The 13,088-nt window shown below is 38.3% G+C and overlaps 1 protein-coding gene across 3 annotated transcripts; it reads left to right on the forward strand.

The window, feature by feature from the left end:
- Window positions 1–846: 846 nt before the first annotated feature.
- On the forward strand, window positions 847–12,777 carry LOC140946684 (uncharacterized). Of its 3 annotated transcripts, XM_073395790.1 has the most exons (6): window positions 847–1,068; window positions 1,646–1,715; window positions 6,664–6,730; window positions 8,859–9,536; window positions 9,670–9,911; window positions 10,590–12,777. In XM_073395790.1, exons 2-6 carry the CDS (start codon window positions 1,665–1,667, stop codon window positions 11,496–11,498), a joined length of 1,947 nt encoding a protein of 648 aa, XP_073251891.1. In that variant the 5' UTR covers window positions 847–1,068; window positions 1,646–1,664; the 3' UTR covers window positions 11,499–12,777. The 3 variants fall into 3 exon arrangements, with proteins under 3 accessions (XP_073251891.1, XP_073251893.1, XP_073251894.1); XM_073395792.1 differs by lacking the exon at window positions 847–1,068 and having other exon boundaries at window positions 1,332–1,715; XM_073395793.1 differs by lacking the exons at window positions 847–1,068; window positions 1,646–1,715 and adding an exon at window positions 6,433–6,567.
- Window positions 12,778–13,088: the final 311 nt, after the last annotated feature.

Genomic DNA, 13,088 nt, shown 5'->3' on the forward strand with positions numbered 1-13,088 from the left:
TCGAAGCGCTCACTGTGCGTGCCCCTAGAAGGAACCACCTGGGCAAAGTGTGATTTTTGAAATACCAATCATTATTCCTTAACAGCGGGAAGAAGGTAACTAAACATTCCCGGGGCATTAGTACTAGTGCTAGTATGCCTTTGCTGGCCACTTCAACACTTTAACTAATCCGCCTCTTTTGCTTTACTTAGACCTAATTAAACGTTGCATGTAAAATCAAAAGTTGGTCAGCCAAGTTCGCACTTTCGTTGAACGTGACTGATTTGCTTGCGCGTTCGTTGAAAATTCAGTGAACCGAAGTGCTGTTTGGAATAAGTTAAACTCTGCTGAACGGAGGCATAAGCATTACGACTGTAAATTTGTTATTTGCTTCCTTAAAAACTGTAGCTTGGTAAAACGCCAGATTGAGTTTATTAGAGGTGTAAGCATATTGCAGAGCGGGAAAAAGAAACAAATCGATTTGAGTAAGCGGCCTGACTGAGGAAAATAATTGCAATGTCTGCTAAACTATATGAAAGAACGCCTCCAACTTGTAGACGGTCAGCTATGGCATTAGCTAACACAGATTGACATCAGAAACAAAATTTAAGGTTGCACGTACAAAAGTTGCCTACACATAGCCCGTTCGCTTCATTTGATCTCGTCCAAACTCAAGCTGTTCAAAACGGACTTCACTGAGCGCGAAACTTACGGATTTCACTCTCCACGCTCGAGAAACTTGCTTTGTTTTTGGTCACCAGCGAAGAGATTTAAGAGCGAACGCATTAAAATTAAATCGAAACTCAGGTTTCTTTTCAGGATGCTTAGTCATGTGTGACTATCCATTAGCACGCCGCTAAAGGCAATGTAGTTTCACCACAACCTTAATTCTGTTTTCATGAGTGGGCAAACAAGTTATGCCGACATAGTGATCATAATCATGGATTAACAGCAGACGAGACTGAGGAATAAGACTTGTGCTCTTAACATCCCCCAGTGGTCGCTGTGGCCGTTCGACTTCTTCTAAGAACAACTCAATATATTTTGAAAGCAAATACGAAAGGAGGGAGCCAGAGTTGGCCTCCCAAGGTAATCTTGGTTTTTTTTCTTTATCTTGAAATTTCTATTTCTTGGAGTCGCTATCACCATTTACCAGTAATCACTTAAGTGTTTAAAAGAATTAGCTATGGCACAGATTGGCAGGGGCAATTGGCAGATTTGCGATTTCAAGTACAACCAATCTGAACAAAAGTCGGTTGAACTATCGATAGAATATGAGTGGTATCTGTAGAACTTCATCTACGCATTAATAACTACTGAGAGTTGTTTGGAATTCTTGTAAGTTATCCTGTAGAAGTATTGCCGCAAAATCACTGCTAAATTGTCAATGTCACTCTAAGATGACCGGGGGTAAAAATTTGATCGCCGCTGAGTATCAATTGAGACAGTAAAAAGTTCGTAAAACAAGTCATTTATGTCCCAACACGAACTTCAACTACCTTAATTGTTTTTTGTTTTTTTTTTTTTTTTAATTTCAAACGGGATTTATCCCCCTTTTTGGCATCTGAAATGAAATCTCGAAAGGTGCTAAATTTATTGCTATGTTGATTAATAAATAAGTCAACTGGTAGACTTGAAAAGCGTCCTTCAATGTTATCTGTTGCAGTTGGTCGGGGACACTTCGGATGGCATTTCTAGACTCACACTATAACAAGGCAAGTTTGTCGCAACTAAAGGTAGGCCGAGTGTTGCACAATTTTACCAAATTTTTTTTTTTTATTGAGGTCTTCGAAAATTTTTTTGTTTATTTTTATATTTTTTCCTACATAATCCTTCGCCTTGTACTACCAGGTGAATTGCTTGTACTGAATTGTTGCTAGTGTCAAGAAGAAAAGCGATATAAGTGGACTTCTTTAACTTCATCAAAGAGGACAGCACTAATCGAGAGGGCTTACACCAAAGATATAATTTAGATAGAGACGTTAGAACTGAATTGTTGCTAGTGTCAAAGAGAAAAGCGATACAAGTGGATTTCGTTTACTGTATAAAAGAGGACAGCGCTAATCGAGAGGGATTACTAACACCAAAGCTGATTTTAATTTAGATAGAGACGTTAGAACTGAATTGTTGCTAGTTTCAAAAAGAAAAGTGATACAAGTGGATTTCGTTTACTTTATCAAAGAGGGCAGGTCTAATCGAGAGGGGTTACACCAAAGTGTTAATTTAGAAAGAAACGTTTGAACTTTACATTGGTCAGTTACGTTACGATATTCAACTGAATTTATCTCGATAAAAATGTACCTCTAAATTTAAGTGTTGATGCACAAATAGGAGACGCACAGATGTCAATTTTTTGGACTGAAGCTGGCTGTTTTCCATCGTTATAGTATAGGTCTAGGGTTTTCTCCTACCAATGAACAATCACTTAAACAATATTAGTTTTAGATCGATTAAAAAAAATAGACAGATGGGTGACAATTCTAAGTGGATGAAGTCCCATCATTTGCTTGCCCATGAAAAACCAGGAATTTGGGAGTTTCTTTTCCTCTTGGGAGTTCAAAGGCTAAGCAGAAACCCATGACTTCTCCTTAGAATTTCCCATTTTAGATAATTTTAGACGGTCATTGACTGTCAGAAGATGTGAACACTTTCTATAATATGCCCGACAGCTGGAGCATATTTTAGGGTCAAAATTTTCGATTTTCAATTCTCATTTGAAGCCCATGCCATAAGTTTGATTTTCAAATCCAGCGTTAGTATTCAAAATAAGGCCATTCATTACTTTCAAATTGACCGACTTTGCAGAGATTTTAAAAGAACAAGACAAAATTGTCGCTCATTTTGACGTCATTTTATTTATGATGAATTATGCACAGAATCTGGTTTCAAACTATGGGGAGTTCATGTAAGAAATTTTTGTGTTAAGATTGATAAAGAAACGAATCGGCAACTTATTTCCAAAACAGAAAGCTTTGAAGGTTTTTAGTCTTTTAAATTTGTTTTAAGTGGCTTGACAGGTTACGTATTGTACTAACGGTTAGGAAACCAAGATACGTTTTACATGAAATAATAGGTCGTCTTTTAGTCGTTATGGGTACATGAGTCTTACGACTTGAAGGTGACACGATTACCTTAAAGACATGGTTAGTGGACTATACCTTGCGTAACTGAAATCAATGAAATTGTCAAGCTCGAGTGAAGATCACTCTGGCAATTAAATGGTCATCAATTCATACGACCAAGCCATGCTTCAATTTTTCCGTAACTCAGCCAATAGGCAGGCAAAAAGCATGTTGTTATTTTGGAGGATTCTTTTCGAAATAAGCTCTAAATGCAAAACAATAACGGTTGTTTTTCTTCGTCAACTTGTAGGAAAATTGATCAGTTTTTTGTTACTGAAGTACTGTTAATTGAAAGTATTGACCAGTGCTTATTCCGTCATTGGTTGTCACCTGAACAATAATCTTATTTGCTCACTTTTCACAGTTTAATCAAACCTCGTGACCCATAGCACTTATGATGTAATGCGCAGTATTGGTTAGGTTAGGTTAGGTTAGGTAAACCTTGATCGACTGCTTCACTTGGCCAGCTCGCAATTCAAGAATCGAACAAGCAAACTACATACCTCGATAACTGAATTGAAACTCCATCCTAAAGCATAAATGCCAGAGTGACCACGATTCATCTCTTAGTGATCTTGGTGATTTAATTCCCCAAAAGATATTGCAAGACTTGTTTTCAAAAACTTTGGTTGGAAAAGAAATCAGCGAGGGTTATTGTGGACAGCCGCTACTCTAAGTTATAGACCGCGGGACCGGCAACAAGGTATACACATGATTGTGTTAATAGTGTTTGAATGGCATATTTGGAAACAAATCCGACTATTCTCGATTATCAGTATTATCGTTTATGCAGCTATCAACCAATTTAAAACAATTTACAACGTAAAAAAAATCAAATAACCAAGAGTTAACTGCAGCAACACGGTGACCGATTTGGTAATTTGACTTTTAGCATGACGTAAACCCAGCCCGCCCGGTCGTTCTGGTTCGTTGGTAAAATTAAGAAAAACGCGTCTTCGATTTCGGAATTTGACCAAAACTTTCAACAAAAACCATCGTTTAATTGTATTACAATTTTTAATCTGTGCTTGACCAGTCATTAAGTTTTATTACTATGTTTATCTCAATTCTTGACATGTTTAATTCTTTCATTAATCGGTCGATAGCTACATTCCTGTCAGCTTACTCTAACGTAGCTAGCTAGTGCTACGTTCTTGTCTATTCTAGTGCTGTCAAAGAATTCCCAAAGCAAAAATATTGTGTTCCACGTACATTCCACTTTACAGATCGTTGAATGTTCTTAAACCAACTTCAATTATGGTTATATTTTTATTTTCAATTATTCTAATTTAACGGTATTTAAATTAACAGTAGAACAGCGGATTTGTAATCAATTACAATATTTAAATATTCATTCAACAATTTCACTCCACCTTTATAAAACTGTATTTTAGCGTGCCAAGAATACACCAGCCCGCTAAGGTCAACAAAACTAAAGGTATTAAGTTTCGAAAACTTTTCTGCCTTTTTCTCGGTGTTTCGCTAATATTTATTTTTATAATTTTTTTCCGCTTGAGTGGAAAACTGTACATGTAGAATGTAAGACTGAAACCCGGAAGTAAAATTCATAAATCACCAAAAACCCGGAAGTAAAATTCATAAACCACTAAAACCAGGAAGTAAAATATATTAACTACAAGACTGAAACCCGGAAGTAAAATATGTTAAAAGTAAAATATATTAAAATGTATTAACAAAGTAAACCCCCTTTATAGCGGACAATGTATGGACCTCGAGTTAGAGCCGGTCCTCATTAGCGACAGTTCGTAATAGCCCCGGTTGTTTATTTCAGTCAAAATGTGTAACTTCTTTTGCCTGGGATTTAGCTACTGTCAGTATGTCATGTCTTTTAGGATAGGCTGTCCACAAGGCCAGAGTTAACTGTATCTAGGGTAAATAAGTGAATAACCTTGCATTTTTCGACCACGGGCCGTTGAATACTGACTGTACAACAGCCAGCGATAAGTTGAAATGCGAGTGAGTCTACAGCAAGTGAAATGGTCCTTTAATCGCACATTGTGCGAAAACAAATTACATAATTGAGCATCTCAAATCAATAACTAAAATACTAGCTAAATATCAGTTTCAAAGTAAGGCTTGGTGTGAAAGTTAATTCTGGATTTAAATCCCTGATAGACCACATTTTGAAACGCAGGACACAGTTCCTTTGAAAGCGGATAAGCCTTACTCCATGGTTAAAATTTTGACCAGCGACTGCATTTATTTCCTTAAAGACTGTTTTGCACAAAAAAATTGGAGTAGTGAGGATTTGGAACGGGGAAGTCAAGGGTGGTTCAAAGAAAAATTTTAAAAATATCTCTTCATAAGCTCCATTTATGAGTTTCTAGAAGAGAAAATCTTTAGAAAATTGTTCTTAACCCCAGAGTAAATTCAACTACCTTTCGAGAAACCCGAGCTTCGATACAGTAAAAAATTCTTGTAAATCATTTAGGACAAAAAAAGAACAAACATGACCATCAACAACAACAACAACAACACGAAACTTGACGCAGCTTGATTTTAAAAACTCGTGAAAATTGTTGTTAAGAAAAACATGAGGGAAGATTTCCTCTTAAATATTTTAGTGAAAACTTTAATTTTGTTCAGGGGCAGTAAGATAGTTCATAGTTACAAGTACAGCATAAAGCCCCCTTTCCAAAAAGGTTCGATTAAGACTATTTGCTATTAGTCAACATCCATCAAAATATTGTAGCTTATTTCACGATTCAATAATAATCATTTGCATTTTTAAAAATTGCGCAAAACATAGAGTGTTTTGCAAAACGTCCAAACCTATTTAATAGCAGAATCTTACAACCGTCATGTTTTACAGTCCAGCAACTCACTAGATATCAATATATATACTAGAAACATAACTGACCGACTTCTAAGCTGACCGTTTTCTGTCATGGTGTGGTACTCAATGTTTCAAGTATTTCAGCGAGAAAACCTGAGTAAAATAACTGGAATTTTAGGCCTGGCCATGTTTAAAAGCGAAGGTTTCACAAAAATCTATAAATGAAACAGACATCTATGAGAGTTTAAGGGAATTCTTAGTTTTACTTCTCCGAAATTATCGCTGGCATTACCTCATTTTTTGAAATAAGTAATTTTGACCCAAGGGTTCACCTAATAAACGCAGCATCTCAATGTAGCTCTCCTAAGTGTTACTCTCAGTGAAAAGCCGGCCGCGTGCGGTATTCGCATTTTCGAGATTTTTGTGACGCCTCATAGCATGTGGTAAGCGGTGTTCGAACCTGCTGGTACACACCTTATATGGCAAACCCTCAGTAGTGGAGTTCAAATCCGTAATTACCGGTGGCAATCCAAAATATATGGTTTTGGCCATGAGCCGCAATGTGATCGCGCAATAACAGGGTTCAATTAACAGATAAATCTAGGAAAAAAATCAAGAGCAACAATTTTAAGCAAAGCATGGAAAAGGACAAAACATGCACTGTTTGAGGTACTTAAAAAAATATTCCTGTGGCCATTTTAGCTTCATAAAGGGCAGCCGTTTGTGAAAATACTTTATATGACGAGTTCCCTGCTATTGTTTTAGAACACGATCAGGGAACTAAGTGGACGAGTTACCGGCTGGAGTTGTGAGTCAATGATGCCCCACAGAGGTAAGGCTAACTAAAATCTAAATCGACCCACTACAGCTTCCTTTTAATTCTGGTCCAAAATAATTCTTCCTCTTTGAAGCCGCTTGTCTTAGCTGCTTACCAACTAATTTATTAATTCGCTGCATTCCATAACTTGTCATGTAAGCACGCCAAGGTTATACAAGCGGCCAAGATTTTTTGAACTCGTTTAGTTTCTCAACAGAAAAAATATATATATACATATTAACCACTTGCGTTTCCAGCCTTAGTGTTTTAGAGGATGTTTAGCCGAGAAGTTTTTATATATATCAGAATTTTTTTTAAAAAATGTTACTCATCTGTTCCATACAATGGAATATTTAATTGGTTAAATACCAGGTAGTATTTGGATTTGCCGAAACATCAGTTTAAATTTAGAATGTTCCATCAAAGTTCTAACAAAACTCAAACCAAGGACTGCAGGCACCGATATCGACGAAAAATATTATTTATTTTGTTCGGGGTGAAAAAGATACGATGTATACATTTCCAGTCGGTAAGTAGGTCAGGCTAAACAAACTTCCGGGATTTTTTTGTTTTGATTTTGCGTAAAATATCGGTTTTGTTACTGTGATATTTTCATGGAGATCATAATTATATCTGGGCGACAATATATTTTGAGCTCGTTCTCTTAAAACCCGCGTTTCACTATAAAACTTAGTCAAGAAAATCGCCTGGTTAAAAACGTGTCATTCGATTATTTTGGCGAGATTACACGCCATTTAAGACTGCTAAATATATAACCCCCTGAAGATAACACAAGGTTGAAGACTGAATGACTCTTGCGGGATCAACATTAGGTTGCTCGGTCTCCCATAATTAGACGAGTAATAAACCAACGCCGGCCGCACTTAACTGTCGATAGTGTGGAATATCAACTGAGATTTTCAAAGGAAAGTTTTGACTTTAAAAACGGAGACTTTTTGCTCGCCCAGATTTAGGCTACAATTGTAGGTTTGTCTTTTAATATTTGTTGATACTAGTACTTGAAAGCGGCTCTAGATCTCTGTTTGCCTGAACTAAATTATGCAAATTAGCCACGCGGGCACAACTTCCCTTAACCTTTTGTGTTATCAGGGGTAGGAGCAACATTTTCACAAAGCGTGCTACGCAAGCAATACTGTACTTAAAATAACACGAGACAATTGCCATTCATACAGTATCAATTCTTAACATATCAAATTTTTTGCCTTAATGTTCCCACTTTCATTCTAAACATTTTTATAACTGTTTTATGTTCTTGGGTTGTTGATAGGAAAGAAGCGGGTACTTAACCGAAAGCTATGACGGTGTTAAACACTGAAACGCCTAGCCGCGCAGCGGTTGACTTGAGCCGATTCTAATGTTTTTCACCCTATAAGAAGTTAAGATTATTTTGGGTAATACGGAGTGGAGGAACCAGTTTAGCAGAGTTGATAGTATTAAACTGACATACATTTAGCTTTTTTAAAAAAGGAAGAACTGACTGATATCAATACACTACTTTCTCCAATGCACCATGCATCTTTCTTAATATGAGTTAGTTCAGCAAAATTCGATTAAACAAACGCCCGGTTAAACCCTTAGGGACAGTTATTTAAAAGGAAGTTAAGCCAGTGTTTAACAAAACTGCGTTCTAAGCCATTTTCAGTTTGCCGAACGCTTTTACGTAAACACCATTTATCGTTAACAGTTTCATAAAAGCATTTAGCGTAGACTAGAAAAGCATTTGTCTTCTTAAAACAACCCATTGATGAAGATATCTGGAGGTTCAAAGATTTCTTAAACCGCGGTTTAAGTTGGATTTCGTTTAAACAATCAACCCTTAGGGTCAGTTATTTAGACGAAGTCTAATTAAGGCCGCAGTTTAAGAAATCATATCTTTTTGGCGGCTTTTTCTCTGTAGTGTACCCTATATATCACGATCAATGGTGCTTAGATAAAAGTATTGGGCAAACTGAAAACGGCTTAGAACTCGGTTTTGTTAAAGACTAACTAAACGCCTTTTAAAAATCCGGACCTAAGGTTTTACGTTCAAGAAAATCGTTTACATAGCTTTGAATCTACTTACAGGATCTATGAACGACTTACACATAAGGCGAATAATGTAAGTTTTTTGTTTCTCACAAAGGACCGGGTGGAGTCAATCAGCTTGGAGGTGTGTTCGTCAATGGCCGACCGTTGCCTGATTACATGCGACACAGAATAGTTGAATTGGCACACTGCGGGGTCCGACCTTCCGAAATTTCTCGGCAACTACTCGTGTCTCACGGCTGCGTCAGCAAAATCCTCGGCAGATACTACGAGACAGGATCTGTAAGACCCGGAGCTATCGGAGGCAGCAAGCCGAAAGTCGCAACTCCACGCGTGGTGTCCAAGATACTAACTTACAAGGAGGACAACCCTTGTATCTTTGCATGGGAAATCAGAAATAACCTGCTGAGTGACGGTGTGTGTGACAAGAGTAACGTTCCAAGTGTAAGCTCCATTAACAGAATTTTGCGGAATGCAGCGGCAGAAAAGGAACAGCGCGTGGCGCACGAGAAAGCCAAGCAGCACGTGCAGCATCTCCAGCAGCAAATGCCAAACACGCCTCAGCTGGGTGGTTTTCAAGCACAAATTGGCTTCGCTATTCCACCCACCGCCCAGGCGGCATTACCAACAACGCTTCAAACACTACAGCAACAATTGCCAACACCTCATCCCCTACCGCAGACGCCTTTGTCCGTGGAAAAGCCTACACACGCACCAGAAATTGTTCAGAGCGTTGAAAAAGCAGAAAACGAGAATCGCGGTACACCTCACAATGGTAAGACACGTCAGAATGTTATCCATAGCAGTTATACGATGACTGAAGAAATAACGGCACTGCCACTATCACTGTCGGCCAAAAAAATATCACCTCAACAACTTTAGGCTATCCCGTTTTTTCTCAAAAACAGGCACAGATCATAATGTTAAATCAGAAGGCGACGAGAAGCGCAACGGAAACTCTGAAGAGGAGAACGGAACGTCCACCGACGACAGAAAACGAAAACACGAAGACACGCAAGTGAATGGAGACCATAATGGCGAAGAGTTAAAGAAAGAAATCGATGGTACAACGGATGTAAATGGAAACGAAGGACCCGAAGCTAAGAAGAAAAAACTAGAGTACACTGAAAATAGCCACAAAAATGAAATGGTAGGAAAAACAAGATATGGATTTTAATATGGCATGTCTTAATCCCTCCAGTGGCTTAAAGAATCGGAACTTAATGAACTGTAAGGTCCTATTTGCCCAAAAGATGGATAATGCTATCCACTGCGATAAATCTCTATTCATTGAATAGGAGAATAGAGTACTAAAGTGTGACGTCATAAAAATGAAATTTCTGAAATTATGGGATTTGTCAGGATATTCTGAAAGAACAATGTCCAAGAGGCCTACTTGCGAAAAATGAGCATTTGGGGGCAAATTGTCTCTGAGATCGTAGCCCAGTTATGCTTACAAAACTCCATACAAACCCTTCTCAATTTTTTTTGGGTCGACCCAAAAAAAAATTACAAGGGTTTGTATGGAGTTTTCTGAGTATAACTGGGCTACGATCTCAGAGACAATTTGCCCCCAAATGCTCATTTTTGGCAAGTAGGCTTCTCGGACATTGTTCTTTCAGAATATCCTGACAAATCCCATAATTTCAGAAATTTCATTTTTATGACGTCATCACTTTAGTACTCTATTGGTCAGTCCCTAACACTAGTCCACCGGATAGCGATTTATCATTAATAACCGACGCCACGAGGACTGTATGGAAATAACTGTACTATTGGTCTTGCTTTAACATGTAGGTTAAACTAACTTTTTTTTTCTCTCACGTAGCCTGTATACACGCGTGTGTCACCAACATGGATCAAATACAATCCCGTGATTCCCAGCGGGTTTGCCATTGCAAGCAGTTTAAATGGGTTGAACGCAATTGCTGGCGATCTCAACGGATTAAATGTCAATGTTAATGGAATGGGTGCCTTGAACGGTATCAACGGACTGGGGGGAGTAGGAGTGAATGGTTTAAACAGTATAGCACATATGAACGCCGTCAATGGAATGAATGGGATGAATGGAATGGGAAATGGTCTCGGAAATGGAATGGGAATTATGAGTGGGAACAACACCATTAATGGCATTAATGGGCTAGCAGGTATCAGCACCATCAATGGCATTAACACGCTGAGTAACATCAGCTGCCATAATGTGACTGGGATGAACGCCTTAAATGGTATTCATTCGATGAACGGTCTAAACGGTCACACTAACGGCGGAATAGCTCACACTGGAATGGAACATGACCGCTCCATGGGAAATGGGCAGAATGGATTGAATGGACATTCAGAAAACGTTCATTGGTCACCAACGTATCCAATGGTTTGCTTACCTGATTCAAATAATACAAATGGAATGACACAAACTAATGGAATAAACAAACAGGAATCGTTCGCACCGCAGATAGCCTTCCAGATCACCAACACCCCGCGTCCAGACCTACAAAACAATTCTGCCAACTCAACTACAGTGTGCACTTCGGTTTTCGCGCCAATAACCACAGCTGCACCGCGAAACCCTTCTCTTACAATGACAAACCCACTGGCAAATGGTATTCAGGCCATGCAATTCTCTAGGCCAATGCCTTCAGAGTTTACTCAGCCAATTATGAAGATTATGGGACCGGCCACTTTTCTGCCAGTGAGACCGTCGGGCATGGCGTCCCTTGATACCATTACACACGGGTAAAACAGCATTAACTGGCTTTAAACGAGGACGGAAGGATTCAGGTAAAAGATAACTCCGCACAGTGTCTACGTTACGCAATACAGTGCAACGAAATTCATTCGTAAATTGTTGTATCCATTCATTTATCCGCTTTGATCTTCCCGTATATTCAGTCACTCTTACAAATAAGAGATGTTTCACTGCGCCAATATATACAAGGTTTAGGGCAAACCACCTTGAAAGAAACGCCCAAGGCCATTATGAGAATGATTTATCTCACTTTTTAAGCTGACTCTGAGCTTTCTTTAACCAAATTCTACAAGTATTTATTAATTAATTCTTTCTAATAATTTCGTTAGACGCACGTATGGTAAGAGTTGAAAAAATGTTTGAATGTTGGTTAAGATCGTACACTGATTACAAAGCTTTTCCTACCATAGCAGCCAGTTCTCTTTGACGTATGATCAGAAATGATAATTTTAAATTATTTCTGACCCTCTTAAAAGCGCGAAGAAAGGCAGATTGTGCTTAACCTGATCATGACTTTGACCATGTTTAAAATTGAGATAAATCATCGTTCTTTACCAGTGTTTGCACCTTCACATTAATACCAAATTATAATCAATCTCAAGGCTCAATTGGACATTTTTTCGGCAAAATCAGAATCAAAGATGGCCGCCATGTGAAAACGGCACGGCGTATGACGTCATTGCGCAAAGAACAAAAGGTCGTCGAATTTTGCAAGAGTATCTTGACGGTTTATCACAATGAAAGACCTTCAATCCTTTTGAAGAAAAAGTAAGAAAATTTGTTGGATCTCCGATCTTGAAAAACGGCGATATAAAGTATATTTTTGCTAATTAAAAATTGCCGTTAATAAACGATGGACATATTATTTGGAATTACGGACTATGTCATCAAGCTAACCTTTACGAAATTAAAAGAAGTCATTTTTACATCTAAAAGCACCACTGGACAAGTTTCAGGATTTAGAATCGTGACGATTTTGATCGCATTTTGAGAACGTTCGCGCAAGGAAAATTTTATTACATCAGTTCGTCGCTTCAACCACACTGTATTTATACCTACTTTTCTTTTTCACGTTCGGGGCGAGAGTCTTGCACTGTATACTAAATCCACAGTATGAGAGGAATAAATCCATCACTGAATATGTTGCTCAAAGAAGTCACTTTTCAACAAACCCAATTAAGGGTGGATTTCCGCTGTCGCGTGATTTTTACGTGCGTACATAAGTGAAATTTACGTGCGTAAATAAAATCGGGGCAATGCATGGAAAAACGCGCCCGTAAACGTAAAAGTTCAGCGAGGTTCAACTTTCACGTTTGCGCACGACTTTCCATACTTTGCCTCTATTTTATTTACGCGCGTTTTATTTACGTGCGTACGCACGTAAAAATTACGCGACGGTGGAAATCCACCTTAACGCTTGTTTTAACTGCCGTATGTTGATGGATCCTTGCTGCAACGTGAAGAAAATTTAGAGCAAACTACAAAACATGAATATTAGCCACACATAAATGCAACGTAGTCTTTCAATGGCATTCAAATCCTTTATTTTTGTTGACTTGTTCTTGTTTGATATTGCCGGTT

This window comes from Porites lutea, chromosome 8 (genome assembly GCF_958299795.1).
Source record: "Porites lutea chromosome 8, jaPorLute2.1, whole genome shotgun sequence".
NCBI classification, from domain to species: Eukaryota; Metazoa; Cnidaria; class Anthozoa; order Scleractinia; family Poritidae; genus Porites; species Porites lutea.